This window comes from Lucilia sericata, unplaced genomic scaffold (genome assembly GCF_015586225.1).
Source record: "Lucilia sericata isolate MDLA Ls3-8-SP2 unplaced genomic scaffold, ASM1558622v1 Contig001704F_arrow, whole genome shotgun sequence".
NCBI classification, from domain to species: Eukaryota; Metazoa; Arthropoda; class Insecta; order Diptera; family Calliphoridae; genus Lucilia; species Lucilia sericata.
In genome coordinates this window covers 36,196-55,380 of record NW_023995612.1, presented here as the reverse complement: position 1 = coordinate 55,380, position 19,185 = coordinate 36,196, and the positions used below count along the sequence as shown (strand labels likewise).

Genomic DNA, 19,185 nt, shown 5'->3' with positions numbered 1-19,185 from the left:
ACAAGACTATAATAGTCTTTACTATAGAGAAGACTATATGCTTTACTATAGACAAGACTATAATAGTCTTTACTATAGACAAGAATATAGTCTTTACTATAGACAAGGCCATAGTCTTTACTATAGACAAGGCCATAGTTTTTACTATAGACAAGACTATAGTCTTTATTATAGACAAGACTATAGTCTTTATCATAGACAAGACTATAGTCTTTACTATAGACAAGACCATAGTCTTTACTATAGAAAGGCCATAGTCTTTACTATAAACAAGACTATAGTGCTTACTATAGACAAGACTATAGTCTTTACCAAAGCAAGACTATAGTCTATACTATAGACAAGACTATAGTCTTTACTATACACAAGACTATAGTCTTTACTATAGACAAGGAAATAGTCTTTACTATAAACAAGACTATAGTGCTTACTATAGACAAGACTATAGTCTTTACTATAGACAAGACTATAGTCTTTACTATAGACAAGACTATAAAGCTTTACTATAGACAAGACTAAAGTCTTTACTATAGACAAGACTAAAGTCTTTACTATAGACAAGACTATAGTCTTTACTATAGACAAGACTATAGTCTTTATTATACACAAGACTATAGTCTTTACTATACACAAGACTATAGTCTTTACTATAGACAAGGCCATAGTCTTTACTATAAACAAGACTATAGTGCTTACTATAGACAAGACTATAGACAAGACTATAGTCTTTACTATAAACAAGACTATAGTGCTTACTATAGACGAGACTATAGTCTTTACTATAGACAACACTATAGTCTTTACTAAACACAAAACTATAGTCTTTACTATAGACAAGGCCATAGTCTTTACTATAAACAAGACTATACTGCTTACTATAGACAAGACTATAGTCTTTACTGTAGACAAGACTTTACTATAGACAACACTTTACTATAAACAAGTCTTTACTATAGACAAGACTATAGTCTTTTCTATTGACAAGGCCATAGTCTTTACTATAGACAAGGCCATAGTCTTTACTATAAACAAGACTATAGTGCTTACTATAGAAAAGACTATAGTCTTTACTATAGACAAGACTATAGTCTTAACTATAGACAAGACTATTGTCTTTACTATAGACAAGACTATAGTCTTTACTATAGACAAGACTATAGTCTTTACTATAGACAAGACTATAGTCCTTACTATAGACAAGACTATAGTCTTTACTATAGACAAGACTATAGTCTTTACTATAGACAAGACTATAAAGCTTTCCTATAGACAAGACTAAAGTCTTTACTATAGACAAGACTATAGTCCTTACTATAGACAAGGCTATAGTCCTTACTGTAGACCAGACTATATTCTTTACTATAGACAAGACTATACTCTTTACTATAGACAAGACTATAGTCTTTAATAAAGACAAGACTAATGTCTTTACTATAGATAAGACTATATTCTTTACTATAAAGATAGTCTTTACAAGACTATAGTCTTTACTACAGACAAGACTATAATCTTAACTATAGACAAGACTATAGTCTTTACTATAGACAAGGCTATAGGCTTTACTATAGACAAGACTATAGTCTTTAATAAAGACAAGACTATAGTCTTAACAATAGACAAGACTATAGTCTTTACTGCAGACAAGACTATAGTCTTTAATAAAGACAAGACTATAGTCTTTACTATAGGAAAGTCTATAGTCTTTAATAAAGACAATACTAATGTCTTTACTATAGATAAGACTATATTCTTTACTATAAAGATAGTCTTTACAAGACTATAGTCCTTACTACAGACAAGACTATAGTCTTAACTATAGACACGGCTATAGTCTTTACTATAGACAAGACTATAGGCTTTACTATAGACAAGAATATAGTCTTTACTATAGACAAGACTATAGGCTTTACTATAGACAAGACTATAGTCTTTACTATAGACAAGACTATAGTCTTTACTATAGACAAGACTATAGTCTTTACTATAGACAATACTATAGGCTTTACTATAGACAAGACTATAGTCTTTACAATAAAGATAGTCTTTACAAGACTATAGTCTTTAATAAAGACAAGGCTATAGTCTTAACTATAGACAAGGCTATAGGCTATACTATAGACAAGACTATAGTCTTTACTATAGACAAGACTATAGTCTTTAATATAGACAAGACTATAGTCTTTATTATAGACAAGACTATTGTCTTTATTATAGACAAGGCTATAGTCTTTACTATAGATAAGACTATAGTCTTTAATAAAGACAAGACTATAGTCTTAACTATAGACAAGACTATAGTCTTTATTATAGACAAGACTATAGTCTTTACTATAGACAAGACTATAGTCTTTACTATAGACAAGACTATAGTCTTTACTATAGACAAGATTATAGTCTTTATTATAGACAAGACTATAGTCTTTATTATAGATAAGACTATAGTTTTTACTATAGACAAGGCTGTTATAGTCTTTAGTATAGACAAGACTATTATAGTCTTTACTATAGACAATACTATAGTCTTTACTATACACAAGACTATAGTCTTTACTATAGACAAGACTATAGTCTACTATAGACAAGAGTATAGTCTTTACTATAGACAAGACTATAGTTATGTCTATTGTCTAGACTTTAATCTTGTTTATTGCAAAGACTATAGTCTTGTCTGTAATCCAGACTATAGTCTCATCTGTATTATAGAGTAGTTCTAATGTTGGGCTTGTGTTACTCTAGTGTTTTTATAGTGTTGTTTAACTTCTGTTACACTAGTTCTGTTGTAATTCTGTTCTGGTGGTGTTATGGTGTTATGGTGTTGTTCAAGTTTTGTTCTAGTTCTGTACAAGTTCTCTGCCAGTTCTGTTCTAGTTCTGTTTAGTCTTCTTCTAGTTCGCTTCTAGTTCTGTTTTAGTTTCTAGTTCTAGTTTCTAGTCTATAGCCCGCTTATATATTTTTGTTCAAAATTTTTAAAAGAATTTAAGCAATTTTTTTATTAAAATGTTCTTTATTTTTATAATATTTGTTTAATTATTTAATATTTATTTTCTTTTATTAATTTTTTTTCCATATATAATTATTTTTTACTGTACATATTTGTTTTTTTGTTATAATTATGACCACTTAGAAGTAAATTTTTGTTTGAAAACATTATTTTATTATTTTCCACTTAATAAATTTGTTTTTTAAACATGAAAAAAAGCTTAAACACTATGGCAGATTTAATTTATGTTGTGTTACTCATTTCTTTTTATTAAATTTATTTTTTGTTTATTAAGAATGAGAGTTCATTTGCAAGAAGACTGACTGACTTTAGACTTAGACTATACAGTTGTTTAATTTATGATGTGGTTTTATTTATAAAATAAAATTGTTGCCTTAAATATATAAAATTAAATTAATAATACATTATGTTGTTAAAGAAAATAAATATTTTTTGTTTTTTGTTTTTAATGATTTTTATAAAAAAGTACAAAAGAAATGTTTGTTTTATTTAAAAATACTATAAATGCTTTAACTGGTATGAATTGTATGGCCGCTTTGTTTAGCTTAAGTTTTTTCTTTAAGTGTATCTCAACCATTTTATTTACAAAGTTTTAATGGCGGCTGTATTTTGCAAGTTTCTAAGAAGTTATTTTGTGTGTTTTTCTTTAAATTATTTTAATGAGTACTTGGTTTTTATTATAAATTTCTCTTAACAATAGAAAATGTTGACTTTTTGCAAAATGTTGCCGTTTTGTGTGGCAAATTTTTCAATTAAAATGTTGCCCTTCAGTTTAGTTTTCTATTTGTTTAATGTTTATTTAAACTTTTAAACACAAAATATTTTAATTTTATATCAAGAAAGTGAAAAGTGTTAAACACGATTCTGATTTTTTTTTATTGTTTATATTAATTAAATGCTAAATATATATTATACACTGTAAGAAAATATCTATGAAAACATTATTATATAAATATATATTAAACAGTCGTGAGGAAATAATGAAATCGTATGAAATCTTTATAAAAAAATGGAATCCCATGAAGGAAGTTCTAGATATATGTGTTACCAACCTTCAAAATTGTCTTGTCTTAATTATAATAAATAATATTTATTCATTTATATACTACTTCTATATATATAGTTATGTTTATATGTTTAATATATATTTTAATATTATGTATAAATTTATTCGTTTATGTTAATGAGGCAGTAAAACTTAAGTAAAATTTTTGGCTTTTTGTTTTCTTTCTTTCACTAAATTTAAAATAAATGCAAATTATTCGAAATAAAATACTATATCTCACTCATTTCTGTTGTTGTTTTATTTATCCAGACTTTGTATGGCTTTACTTAAAGCCGAACCCAATTGACTAAATGAGGGTCTTTCCTTGGGATTAACATTCCAGCAAGTGGTCTGCAAAGCAAATTTCCAAAAAAAAAATTAATAAAATCTTCTTACTCCTAATATCCTTATTCTTTCAACTCACCAATATTTCCTTAAGACTATCGGGTGTATTCTCAGCACACTGCCATTCCAATTTACCCGCCTGACTTCGTTGTATCACTTCTTCATTGCTTACATCTTCGAAGGGTAATTTAGTGGCCTGTGTAAATAGTTCCCATACTACTACACCGAAAGCATAAATATCACTTTTGGTGGTATATTCATCTTCTTGTATGCATTCGGGTGCCAACCATCTTATGGGCAGTAGGGTGTTGCGATGTTTGAAATATTCACGGTTATATTTGTCTTTACTGAGAGCGGGATATGAAACCTTAACGATGAAATCACTGGAAATAATACAATTACGGGTGGCCAAGTCTCTGCAACAAGAAAGGTTATAAAAACCAGTTAAAAATTGTTTGAACATCAGTTCAAATACAGTTTTAGTTCGAATACAGTTCAATTCTATTTCAATTCTGCTCTAGTTCTGCTTTAATTCTGTTCTAGTTATATTCTAGTTCTGTTCTAGTTCTGTTCTAGTTTTGTTCTAGTTCTGTTCTAGTTCTGTTCTAGTTCTGTTCTAGTTCTGTTCTTGTTCTGTTCTAGTTCTATATTCTAGTTCTGTTCTAGTTCTGTTCTAGTTCTGTTCTAGTTCTGTTCTAGTTCTGTTCTAGTTCTGTTCTAGTTCTGTTCTAGTTTTTTTCTAGTTCTGTTCTAGTTCTGTTCTAGTTCTGTTCTAGTTCTGTTCTAGTTCTGTTCTAGTTCTGTTCTAGTTCTGTTCTAGTTCCGTTCTAGTTCTGTTCTAGTTCTGTTCTAGTTATGTTCTAGTTCTGTTCTAGTTCTGTTCTAGTTCTGTTCTAGTTCTATTCTAGTTCTATTCTAGTTCCGTTCTAGTTCTGTTCTAGTTCTGTTCAAGTTCTGTTCTAGTTCTGTTCTAGTTCTGTTCTAGTTATGTTCAAGTTCTGTTCTAGTTCTGTTCTAGTTCTGTTCTAGTTATGTTCTAGTTCTGTTCTAGTTCTGTTCTAGTTCTGTTCTAGTTCTGTTCTAGTTCTGTTCTAGTTCTGTTCTAGTTCTGTTCTAGTTCTGTTCTAGTTCTGTTCTAGTTCTGTTCTAGTTCTGTTCTAGTTCTGTTCTAGTTCTAGTTCTGTTCTAGTTCTGTTCTAGTTCTGTTCTAGTTCTGTTCTAGTTCTGTTCTACTTCTGTTCTAGTTCTGTTCTAGTTCTGTTCTAGTTCTGTTCTAGTTCTGTTCTAGTTCTGTTCTAGTTCTGTTCTGTTCTAGTTCTGTTCTAGTTGTTCTAGTTCTGTTCTAGTTCTGTTCTAGTTCTGTTCTAGTTCTGTTCTAGTTCAGTCCTAGCTCAGTTCTAGTTCAGTTCTAGTTCAGTTCTAGTTCAGTTCTAGTTCAGTTCTAGTTCAGTTCTAGTCAGTTCTAGTCAGTTCTAGTTCAGTTCTAGTTCAGTTCTAGTTCAGTTCTAGTTCAGTTCTAGTTCAGTTCTAGTTCAGTTCTAGTTCAGTTCTAGTTCAGTTCTAGTTCAGTTCTAGTTCAGTTCTAGTTCAGTTCTAGTTCAGTTCTAGTTCAGTTCTAGTTCAGTTCTAGTTCAGTTCTAGTTCAGTTCTAGTTCAGTTCTAGTTCAGTTCTAGTTCAGTTCTAGTTCAGTTCTAGTTCAGTTCTAGTTCAGTTCTAGTTCAGTTCTAGTTCAGTTCTAGTTCAGTTCTAGTTCAGTTCTAGTTCAGTTCTAGTTCAGTTCTAGTTCAGTTCTAGTTCAGTTCTAGTTCAGTTCTAATTCAGTTCTAGTTCAGTTCTATTTCTGTTCTAGTTCTGTTCTAATTCTGTTCTAGATCTGTTCTAGTTCCGTTCTAGTTCCGTTCTAGTTCCGTTCTAGTTCTGTTCTAGTTCTGTTCTAGTTCTGTTCTAGTTCTGTTCTAGTTCTGTTCTAGTTCTGTTCTAGTTCTGTTCTAGTTCTGTACTAGTTCTGTTCTAGTTCTGTTCTAGTTCTGTTCTAGTTCTGTTCTAGTTCTGTTCTAGTTCTGTTCTATTTCTGTTCTATTTCTGTTCTAGTTCTGTTCTAGTTCTGTTCTAGTTCTGTTCTAGTTCTGTTCTAGTTCTGTTCTAGTTCTGTTCTAGTTCTGTTCTGTTCTAGTTCTGTTCTAGTTCTGTTCTGTTCTAGTTCTGTTCTAGCTCTGTTCTAGTTCTGTTCTAGTTCTGTTCTAGTTCTGTTCTAGTTCTGTTCTAGTTCTGTTCTAGTTCTGTTCTAGTTCTGTTCTAGTTCTGTTCTAGTTCTGTTCTAGTTCTGTTCTAGTTCTGTTCTAGTTCTGTTCTAGTTCTGTTCTAGTTCTGTTCTAGTTTTGTTCTAGTTCTGTTCTAGTTCTGTTCTAGTTCTGTTCTAGTTCTGTTCTAGTTCTGTTCCAGTTCTGTTCTAGTTCTGTTCTAGTTCAGTTCTAGTTCAGTTCTAGTTCAATTCTAGTTTAGTTCTAATTCAGTTCTAGTTCAGTTCTATTTCTGTTCTAGTTCTGTTCTAATTCTGTTCTAGATCTGTTCTAGTTCCGTTCTATATCTGTTCTAGTTCCGTTCTAGTTCAGTTCTAGTTTAGTTCTAGTTCAGTTCTATTTCTGTTCTAGTTCTGTTCTAATTCTGTTCTAGATCTGTTCTAGTTCCGTTCTAGTTCTGTTCTAGTTCTGTTCTAGTTCTGTTCTAGTTCTGTTCTAGTTCTGTTCTAGTTCTGTTCTAGTTCTGTTCTAGTTCTGTTCTGTTCTAGTTCTGTTCTAGTTCTGTTCTAGTTCTGTTCTAGTTCTGTTCTAGTTCTGTTCTAGTTCTGTTCTAGTTCTGTTCTAGTTCTGTTCTAGTTCTGTTCTAGTTTTGTTCTGTTCTAGTTCTGTTCTAGTTCTGTTCTAGTTATGTTCTAGTTCTGTTCTAGTTTTGTTCTGTTCTAGTTCTGTTCTAGTTTTGTTCTGTTTTATTTCTGCTCTAGTTCTTTTCTTGTTAAATTCTAGTCCAGTTTTATTTTACTTACTTGTGTATAAACCTTGCTCTATATATAGCATCCATGCCTCTGGCTATTTGATAAGCAACAGCCAAGACCTGCCCAGTCTGTAGTGGTGGTGGTGAGGAGGAATTTGTGGAAGTATTGACTTTGCCAGCGGTGGCCAATAAAAATTGCTTGAGATCACCCTATAAATCAAAAAGGTAAGCCATAATTAGATTCTATGGTTCATTAAAAACCCTTCAAATTTGAACTCACCCAATCAGTGTATTCCAAAACCATATAGTGAGGATCCTTTTCGCGACACAAACCATATAAACGCACTACTCCCTTGTGCGTTAAAGTGCGGAACATTTCGATTTGTCGCCTAAACTCTTGGCAAGCATTTTCATCCTTTACCTTATTTAAAGCCTTCACCATAACTAATTTATATTCATCTGAATTGGCATTACCCTGAGCATCTCCTTCACTGCTGCAGGTTTCCTGTTCTTCTTTGATTTCTTCTATATCATCCATGGAAGTTTTGGATCTTCTCTTTTCCACTGTAGTAGAAGTGGTTGCTGCTGAACCATTGCCATTATCACTGTTACTATTTTTCTCAGTATCGGTGTCTTTGTCATCGGTCTGTTTGATGAGTGAGGTTTTAATTTTACCCACAAATACATCGCCGAATTCACCGCGACCCACTTGTAGCAGTTCACTTATACCCGAGCGAGGAAAACTTAATTGATCATAGACATTGGACTTTTTGGAAGTTTTTGAATGATTACTGCAGGCGGTATCATCAGATTTTTGGGCATCATGTCCAACGTTACCCTTTGGATTATTGTTGCCATTTGCTTTACGTGTTTTGGCACTTTTGTTCTCCGATAAACAGGGTTCATTCTCAGCTAACTTATCACCCTCACCAGCTTCAGGATTGGCTTCATTAAGACGGGCTTTGCGAGCCTGACGTCTATAGCGGCACCAAATCATCAGACCCACTACCAAGATTATATAAGCAAAGGCTACCGACATGGTGATTAAAACGGCGCGAGTAATAAGAAAACCCTCCTGTTCTCCTTCGCCCAAAGGAAAGCCATCGGCAGCTGGAATATTAAGAATTTGACATTTAAAATTTGAGATTCAAATTTTTCTCTATGTTATAAAACTTACGTTTCACTATAAATCTCACTTCCTCTCTCTTCAGACCCGCACTATTGCCAATAGTACAACCATAACTACCCTCATCTTCCATCTGTACATTACGTATTTCCAAGGTGCCATTCTCTAAAAATCTAAATCTCTCCCTATCCGTATTATTCTCACTTAAATACTCCAAATCTTTATCCCATTGTATGGTGGGTTTGGGATCTCCCGTGGCCTGACAATGCATAATAGCCACACCAGATTCAGCACTTTCGATAGGTCCTTCAGGAGCGACCAGAAAACGTGGAGCCACCACTACATTTATGCTAACGGTGGCATTAATTTGTCCTTGACTACTTGAAGCCATACAGGTGTAGTTGCCGCGATGCTCAGCTGACACATTTTTAAAGGTTAAAGTACCATTTATGTCCTCTAGAGAATCGGGTAAGTCTTCATTGAAATCCTGGAAAAAAGAAGAAATAAACGGGGTGAGTAAGGGCAAAAGAATTGAGGGGCTTAAACGTTTTGAGAGGTGACATTATCGAATCGAAATACACTGGAATTTAACATATTATAACTGGAATATATAATGTTTAAATTGCATTACAATCGAAATATAATGAATGACAACACATTATAATCAGATTATAATTTATTAAAACATATTATAAGCGGAAAATAATGTATTATAACTGATTATAATCGGAATATAATGCATTAAATTCCTCATAATTGAATTATAATGTATTCAAACGCATTACAATCGTATTATAATGTATTTAAATGTATTATAATCATATTATAATGTATACAAATACATTATAATCGTATTATAATGTATTCAAATGCATTATAATCGTATTATAATGTATTATAATCATATTATAATGTATTCAAATGCATTATAATCGTATTATAATGTATTCAAATGCATTATAATAGTATTATAATGTATTTAAATGCATTATAATCGTATTATAATGTATTCAAATTTATTATAATTGTATTATAATGTATTAGAATGCATTATAATCGTATTATAATGTATTCAAATGCATTATAATAGTACTATAATGTATTCAAATGCACTATAATCCCATTATAATGTATTGAGATGCTTTATAATCGGAATATAATGCATTATTACACATTATAATCGAAATAAAATATATTAAAATACATTATAATCGAAATATAATGTATTATAACACATTATAATCGGAATATAATATAATAAAATACATTATAATCAGAATATAATGTATTCAAATGCACTATAATCGCATTATAATGTATTACAGTGCATTATAATTGGAATATAATGCATTATAACACATTATAATCGGAATATAATGTATTATAACACATTATAATCGGAATATAATGTATTAAAACACATTATAATCAGAATATAATGTGTTCAAATGCATTATAATCAGAATATAATGTGTTCAAATGCATTATAATTGGAATCTAATGTAATCGAATACATTGTAATAGGATTTTAATGCTTAAAAATACATTATAATCGAAATATAATGCATTCTAACACATTATAATCAAAATATAATGCATTATGTAGCATAATAATTAGAATACAAAGCCTTTACAACACTTTAAAATCAAATTATAATGTTATTTATCCCTTTAAATTTAATACATTTAATACTTAAACTCTTAAATCTTAGTATTACTGCAACACCTTCCATTTTTTTTCTTAATTAGACTGGATTACTATGTTCCTAACCAAGAAAAAAAAAGGTACAAACCAAAGTAATATTAGGATTTTTTTTCTATATAGTTTTACTAGTTTTTTAATATTTCCTTTTTTTTCTACAAAAAAAAACGAATTTTTGCAGAAATGCCCACTGGTCATTGACTTTATTTGTTTGTGAAATAAAATTCCATTGCATACTTCAACAACAACGAGTATTAGTATGTTTTTCATATAAGTGGTATAAAATACTCCACTAAGCTCTTTAGGTTTTTTTTAGCCATTTTTTATGTTTCTTACTCGGTACGAGTATTTTACATAATATCTTTAAGTACGTTGTTCAAATGAAACTAATTTTGTTAGATTTTTATTATATTTTTTTCTGCATTATTCCAGTTGTTTGCAGTTTATTTGCCAAACTACCCTTAAGTAGTTTTCTATAATGGAGAAAGACAGTGGTTAAGAAGTCAAAAGTTCGCTTCTATTATAAAAAAATGTTCTTTAGAAAATTTTCTTTAAAAAGGTCACTTTATTACATGAAAATCGTGTCCATTTGACTCCTAATTTCTTTTAAAAATTCTTAACAAACCACTGTCTCACTTATCACCCTCTATCCCAATTCTCCTAGTGTTGTAATACTACAACAAATAAACCAAAACTAGTGTATTAACTTTAACTACAACAAAAGACAAACTTATTTTTATGTTCCCTTCTATATTCCACCATTTTCTACTTACCTTAAGCCATTTAACTTGTGGTGCTGGTGTTCCCTGTGCCTTACAATGTACTTTGCCCACCGAACCCAATTCGAGATTCTTCGAAGTAGGTTGTGGCATGAATTTCAATTGTTCAATGACTTGCAATTCACCCGGCTCAGAAGTGGTGGGACGATAGCCTTCTACAACGATTTGACACACATATTGGCCAGCATCACTCGCAATAACACTGGTAAATATTAAGGAGCCATTCTCCTTGGCTATCGAGACACGAACATCTTCGCGTAACATGGGATCCTTATTGGATTCTACTAAACGTTGATCATTTGCCTCTCCGGCCACATTAATTTGTCGAAAGAATTTACCATCTTTGTGCCATTTGAGTATAACATCGGAGGCTTGTTTTTGTGAATTGCTATAGGCACAAGTTAATTCGGCAGCATCATTCTCTTTTACTACTACTTTTTTGGCAGGACCTTGAGTAATTTTCACCTCAGCTTGGGGTAATTTATCATCATCTCCTCCTCGTTTGTCGCGACAAAGAAACATATTTTTCATACTTTCCGGCATAATATAGTTTTTCTTAAGTCTTGGTATACAATTGCGTGAAGATTCGGTATGTTCCGATTTTGCCGAGGCCCATTTTAATATATAACCTTTACGACTGATAACACGTCCAGCAGCATTGGCGGCTATACAACGATAAAGGCCAGCATCTAAATTACTGGGATTGTGTATGACGAGGCGATTTTCTTGCAATTCTATATTTTTTAAAGAACTAAGTTTTTCGCTATTGCGAAACCATTCGATTTCGAGTAGACCATCACCTGAGGAGGCTTCTACATGGCACTTAAGTATAACTTCATGAGGACGATTGCTTAACAGTTGTACGGAAGCCGATTGGATCCCTGAAAAGAAAAAAGTTGAATGGTAAGATGGAGATTCTAAAACGATAAATGATTTATTTATGGGACTAAAACATAGACCGAACTATAGTTTGGGCAATTATCCTTATTTAAGGATTGACTACCGTCTGGACTGTAGACTATAGTATGGAGTACAATATAGTCTGTGCTATAGACAGTAGATTAGACTATAGTCGAGACAATAGCTTAGACCAAAACCTGGACCATAGAGCAGACTAAAGTCTCGAATATAGAAAGTACTATAGGAAAGGCCATAATCTGGCCTATAGAAAAGACTATATACAAGACTATAGCATGGACTATAAACAAGCCTATAGTCTGGACTATAGACAAGACTATAGACGAGACAATAGTCTGGACTATAGACAAGATTATAGTCTGGACTATAGACAATACTATAGTCTGGGCTATAGGCAAGACTATATTCTGGACTATAGACAAGACTATAGTCTGGACTATAGACAAGACTATAGTCTGGACTACAGACAAATCTATAATCTGGACTATAGACAAGACTATAGTCTGGACTATAGAGAAGTCTATAGTCTGGACTATAGACAAGACTATAGTCTGGACTGTAGACAAGACCATAGTCTGGACTGAAGACAAGACCATAGTCTGGACTATAGACAAGACTACAGTCTGGACTATAGACAAGAATATAGTATGGACAATAGACAAGACTATAGACAAGACTATAGTCTGGACTATAAACTAGACTATAGTCTGGACTATAAACTAGACTATAGTCTGGACTATATACTAGACTATAGTCTGGACTATAAACTAGACTATAGTCTGGACTATAGACAAAACTATAGTCTGGACTATAGATCAGACTATAGTCTGGACTATAGACAAGACTATAGTCTGTACTATAGACAAGACTATAGTCTGGACTATAGAGAAGACTATAGTCTAGGCTATAGACAAGACTATAGTCTGGACTATAGACAAGACTATAGTCTGGACTATAGACAAGACTATAGTCTGGACTATAGACAAAACTATAGTCTGGACTATAGTCAAGACTATAGTCTGGACTACAGACAAGACTATAGTCTAGACTACAGACAAGACTATAGGCTGGACTGTAGACAAGACCATAGTCTGGACTATAAACAAAACTATAGACAAGACTACAGTCTGGACTATAGACAGGTCTATAGACAAGACTATAGTCTAGACAAGAGACAAGACTATAGTATGGACAATAGACAAGACTATAGTCTGGACTATAGACAAAACTATAGTCTGGACTATAGACTAGACTATAGTCCGGACTATAAACTAGACTATAGTCTGGACTATAGACAAAACTATAGTCTGGACTATAGACAAAACTATAGTCTGGACTATAGACAAAACTATAGTCTGGACTATAGACAAAACTATAGTCTGGACTATAGACAAAACTATAGTCTGGACTATAGACAAAACTATAGTCTGGACTATAGATCAGACTATAGTCTGGACTACAGACAAGACTATAGTCTGGACTATAGACAAAACTATAGTCTGGACTATAGACAAGACTATAGTCTGGGCTATAGACAAGACTATAGTCTGGGCTATAGACAAGACTATAGTCTGGACTATAGACAAGACTATAGTCTGGACTATAGACAAGACTATAGTCTGGACTATAGACAAAACTATAGTCTGGACTATAGACAAAACTATAGTCTGGCCTATAGACAAGACTATAGTCTGGACTATAGACAAGACTATAGTCTGGACTATAGACAAGACTATAGACAAGACTATAGTCTAGACTATAGACTAGACTATAGTCTAGACTATAGACTAGGCTATAGTCGGAACTATAGTCTGCACTATAGTCTGCATTATAATCTGGACTATAGACTAGACTATAAGCTATACTATAGTGTGGACTATAGACTAGATTTCTCCTTTTCTAGTCTATAGTCCACACTATAGTATAGCTTATAGTCTAGTCTATAGTCAAGATTATAATGCAGACTATAGTGCATATATGCTTTAAAATGTTGTTTTAAATATTTTGGCCTAAAATTTAAAACAAATATCTACTTAAAGTATCTTATCTGTTACAATTCACAATTTAAAATTGTTTTCCTCTAATTTAAACGCTTATTCCAGGTTTTGGATTTAAGAATTTAAAGACAAAAACCTAACAAACACTTGAGTTTGAACTTCGAAACAAGCAAGAACAACGACAGCAACAACAACAAAAGTAGCAAGCATGTTTGCAGCCACAAAATTCTACAGATCTGTCCCTTCTCTGTCCCCCTCAAATGTAGCATATTCATATGTTTCGTGTTAGTTGTATGTATGTACATATGTCGTGTAGCTCTCTATACAAATTTTGTCTACACTTTTGCATAGAAAATTTGTTTAAGCGTACAATAAATTGCACTTAATGCATTTCCATAACAATCGTAAATGTTGTCATGAATTTTACAATTTACTGCAGGCTAGAAATTCATTTATTTGTATGAAATACTACAGAAAAAAAAAACACAATTCAAATCTAGAAAATATGCAAAACGAACGAATTGTATAGAAAAGTTTCTTTGCAAATAAATGCCAAGCTGAACAGAGAAAAAAAATGAGAAAACTCTTAAAACTAACAACATTTTCAGTAAATGTAAACTCTACATCCGCTCCTCTATGCAACCAACAAACCATCTATACAACCAACCAACCATCCATCCATTCGTCTATCCCTCTTAAATCTGTACCAAACAGTGATCGACAGAAAGAGAACTTGTTAACCAGACATATTAAAAAAGCTATTTCACAAGCTTTCAAATATCTTTAGACTCGGCCTCTGCTGTCTAGAAATGCCGCTTGTTGCTGTAATGTTGTTGCTGTTGGTTGTTGTAAAACACAACCAGCCTAGAGTTTTGTGGGGAAGTAAGTAGAATGACATGAGGAATTTTTAAATAGTATTTATTTCAGCAGACAAAAGTATGCAAAAATATTTAAGAAATAATTGTTGCAAATGAGAGAAAATGTTATTTGCTGTAGAACGGAAAAAATTCTTCTTTAAGTATTTAAAGTGTTTTGAAAGCGTTTAAAGAAGGGAGCGATATTAAATGAACGGAAAGTTTAAAACACTGAAAGAATAGTTCCTTAAAAATGGTAGGATACTGAGCGTATAGTTTAGTATATAGTCCAGACTATAGTCTAGTATATACTTCAGATTTTATTCTATAAACAATTGCATATTCTAGAGTACAAACTATAAACTTATCTATAGTCTAGAATATAGACAAGTTTTGTATATATTCTAAACTATAGTCTTGTATATAATCCAGACTATAGTCTTGTCTATAGTCCAGACTATAGTCTTGTCTATAGTACAAACTATAGTCTTGTCTATAGTACAAACTATAGTCTTGTCTATAGTCCAGACTATAGTCTTGTCTATAGTTTAGACTATAGTCTTGTCTATAGTCCAGACTATAGTCTTGTCTATAGTCCAGACTATAGTCTTGTCTATAGTCCAGACTATAGTCTTGTCTATAGTCCAGACTATAGTCTTGTCTATAGTCCAGACCATAGTCCAGACTATAGTCTTGTCTATAGTCCAGACTATAGTCTTGTCTATAGTCCAGACTATAGTCTTGTCTATAGTCCAGACTATAGTCTTGTCTATAGTCCAGACTATAGTATTGTCTATAGTCCAGACTATAGTCTTGTCTATAGTCCACACTATAGTCTTGTCTATAGTCCAGACTATAGTCTTGTCTATAGTCTTGTCTATAGTCCAGACTATAGTCTTGTCTATAGTCCAGACTATAGTCTTGTCTAAAGTCAGACTATAGTCTTGTCTATAGTCCAGACTATAGTCTTATCTATAGTCCAGACTATAGTCTTATCTATAGTCTTGTCTATAGTTCAGACTATAGTCTTGTCTATAGTCCAGACTATAGTCTTGTCTATAGTCCAGACTATAGTCTTGTCTATAGTCCAGACTATAGTCTTGTCTATAGTCCAGACTATAGTCTTGCCTATAGTCCAGACTATAGTCCAGACTATAGTCTTGTCTATAGTCCAGACTATAGTCCAGACTATAGTCTTGTCTATAGTCCAGACTATAGTCTTGTCTATAGTCCAGACTATAGTCTTGTCTATAGTGCAGACTATAGTCTTGTCTATAGTCCAGACTATAGTCTTGTCTATAGTCCAGACTATAGTCTTGTCTAAAGTCAGACTATAGTCTTGTCTATAGTCCAGACTATAGTCTTATCTATAGTCCAGACTATAGTCTTATCTATAGTCCAGACTATAGTCTTGTCTATAGTCCAGACTATAGTCTTGTCTATAGTCCAGACTATAGTCTTGTCTATAGTCCAGACTATAGTCTTGTCTATAGTCCAGACTATAGTCTTGTCTATAGTCCACACTATAGTCTTGTCTATAGTCCAGACTATAGTCCAGACTATAGTCTTGTCTATAGTCCAGACTATAGTCTTGTCTATAGTCCAGACTATAGTCTTGTCTATAGTGCAGACTATAGTCTTGTCTATAGTCCAGACTATAGTCTTGTCTATAGTCCAGACTATAGTCTTGTCTAAAGTCAGACTATAGTCTTGTCTATAGTCCAGACTATAGTCTTATCTATAGTCCAGACTATAGTCTTGTCTATAGTCCAGACTATAGTCTTGTCTATAGTCCAGACTATAGTCTTGTCTATAGTCCAGACTATAGTCTTGTCTATAGTCCAGACTATAGTCTTGTCTATAGTCCAGACTATAGTCTTGTCTATAGTCCAGACTATAGTCTTGTCTATAGTCCAGACTATAGTCTTGTCTATAGTCCAGACTATAGTCCAGACTATAGTCTTGTCTATAGTCCAGACTATAGTCTTGTCTATAGTCCAGACTATAGTCCAGACTATAGTCTTGTCTATAGTGCAGACTATAGTCTTGTCTATAGTCCAGACTATAGTCTTGTCTATAGTCCAGACTATAGTCTTGTCTATAGTCCAGACTATAGTCTTGTCTAAAGTCAGACTAGTCTTATCTATAGTCCAGACTATAGTCTTATCTATAGTCCAGACTATAGTCTTGTCTATAGTCCAGACTATAGTCTTGTCTATAGTCCAGACTATAGTCTTGTCTATAGTCCAGACTATAGTCTTGTCTATAGTCCAGACTATAGTCTTGTCTATAGTCTTGTCTATAGTCCAGACTATAGTCCAGACTATAGTCTTGTCTATAGTCCAGTCTATATTCTTGTCAATAGTCCAGTCTATAGTCTTGTCAATAGTCCAGATTATAGTATTGTCTATTGTCCAGACTATAGTCTTGTCTATAGTCTATGGTCTAGTCTATAGTCCAGACTTTAGTCTAGTCTATAGTCCAGACTTTAGTCTAGCCTATAGTCCAGACTTTAGTCTAGTCTATAGTCCAAACTATAGTTTTGTCTATAGTTCACACTATAGTCTAGCCTATAGTCCACACTATAGTCTAGCCTATAGTCCACACTATAGTCTTGTCTACAGTCCAAACTAGTCTATGATCTCTAGACAGACTGTGATTACCCTAAATAATAAAAATATTGTGTATGACTATCAGTGGTGACACCTTTCCTCCTAAAATGCACATTGCACTTCATTCTATCCAAGTGTGTATATTTTTGTTATCAAAACTATTACTTTCAAAAGCCGCCTTTATTTGCTAAAGTTTTTACCGACACTTCGGTTTACTTTTTTCGTCAATATTATCTATAAAATTGATAAGAGTTGAAAGACAGTATATTGAACACCTTTGATCAAAAACATGGTATTATTTTTTGCTTTACAAGTGGTTTATTTGGGAGTAAGATATAATCTAGTTTTGTATAAGACAATAAGAGTTATTCATTAAAATTTTGTCTAGGTGGACAAGTGTCAAAATTAATTTTTTTATAAATTTCGGAAAGAAAAAGCTTTAAAGCGAGAAAAAGCAAAGATTTAATAAAATTTTTCTGTCGAAAAAAATATTGAAGTTTGGGGGGAATTTAAGAAAATATATATTAATATTTTTAAAAAAATGTTTATACTTCTAATAGATCATGTTGTTGTCTATGATACTAAACAAAAATATTTAACGATTTCGGTTTAAACTCAATTTTCTGGAGTTTTTTATAAAACACAAAAATTTTGAATAAAAATTTTATTTACATTCAATGAAAACACAAAAATGTGGTTTTAAATTAAACTAATTATATCTAAGGGAAATATTTTTTTAACCAAAATGTTTTTTTTCCTCCAAAAAACAACAACATCTATTAGAATAACAAAAACTCACGTTTCATACGTTCAAATGGGGAAACAATTTGTTGCAAGTATGTCGAACAAGAAAATTGATTTGAGTGTTGAAAGATCTAACAAATTGTTGTTTATATAACAAACTTCTAATATTAAGGTGTGCGTGAGTAAATGTTAAAGTGTGTGAACATGTGTGTCTGTATGTGTGAGGAAAAGTAAGCATGTGTTTAGTTATTTCGATGTGTGATTTGATTAGTGTTTGTTTAATAGCAACCAGAACACACACATAAAAATAACAACAATTGTTTTGTTTACATTCTGTAAATAATAGACAAACACAGCAACAAACACCCAAAACTCTGTTAATAAAAACCCCAAATTAATAAAGAAAAAAGTAGTAAAATTTTTAAAGAAAATTTTTGATTAGATTACATTGAACAAAATTTTCTATTTACAATTTTGGGTAAAAATTTATTACTTTATTTACATTTGTTGAGAAAAAGAAAAAAAAAAACATAAAAAATATTTTAGAATTTAATTAATTTATCATTTGGGTTTAATGGAATTGTGTCAATAATAAATAAAATGAATTCTTTTTTCAGAGATTTTCAAACAAAACCAAAAGATAAATTATGTGAGGTAATAAAATCATTTCATAAATTTAGAAAAATTAATGACAAATTTTTTAAACTCAAATCGTAAAATATTCTTTTACCGAATAATGGACCATATCTAGAACTAACAAGAACTTGTTATAATTCAGTTCTATTTTAGTTCTAGTTCTGACCTGATCTAGTTCTGTTAGTTCTGTTCTAGTTCTGTTCTAGTTCTGTTCTAGTTCTGTTCTAGTTCTGTTCTAGTTCTGTTCTAGTTCTGTTCTAGTTCTGTTCTAGTTCTGTTCTAGTTCTGTTCTAGTTCTGTTCTAGTTCTGTTCTAGTTCTGTTCTAGTTCTGTTCTAGTTCTGTTCTAGTTCTGTTCTAGTTCTGTTCTAGTTCTGTTCTAGTTCTGTTCTAGTTCTGTTCTAGTTCTGTTCTAGTTCTCTTCTAGTTCTGTTC

At 32.0% G+C, this 19,185-nt stretch overlaps 1 protein-coding gene across 1 annotated transcript in view; it reads right to left on the bottom strand.

Annotated features, from left to right (window-relative positions):
• Nucleotides 1-3,259: 3,259 nt before the first annotated feature.
• Nucleotides 3,260-19,185, bottom strand: part of LOC119612471 (tyrosine-protein kinase-like otk) — a gene marked incomplete at its 5' end in the record, with an annotated part of 35,301 nt that continues 19,375 nt past the window's right edge. Inside the window, 6 exons of the mRNA XM_037968279.1 lie at nt 3,260-4,397; nt 4,471-4,807; nt 7,436-7,593; nt 7,664-8,493; nt 8,561-8,996; nt 10,985-11,871. Coding sequence (XP_037824207.1) covers nt 4,305-4,397; nt 4,471-4,807; nt 7,436-7,593; nt 7,664-8,493; nt 8,561-8,996; nt 10,985-11,871 — 2,741 coding nt within the window. The remainder of the gene's footprint in view (nt 4,398-4,470; nt 4,808-7,435; nt 7,594-7,663; nt 8,494-8,560; nt 8,997-10,984; nt 11,872-19,185) is intronic.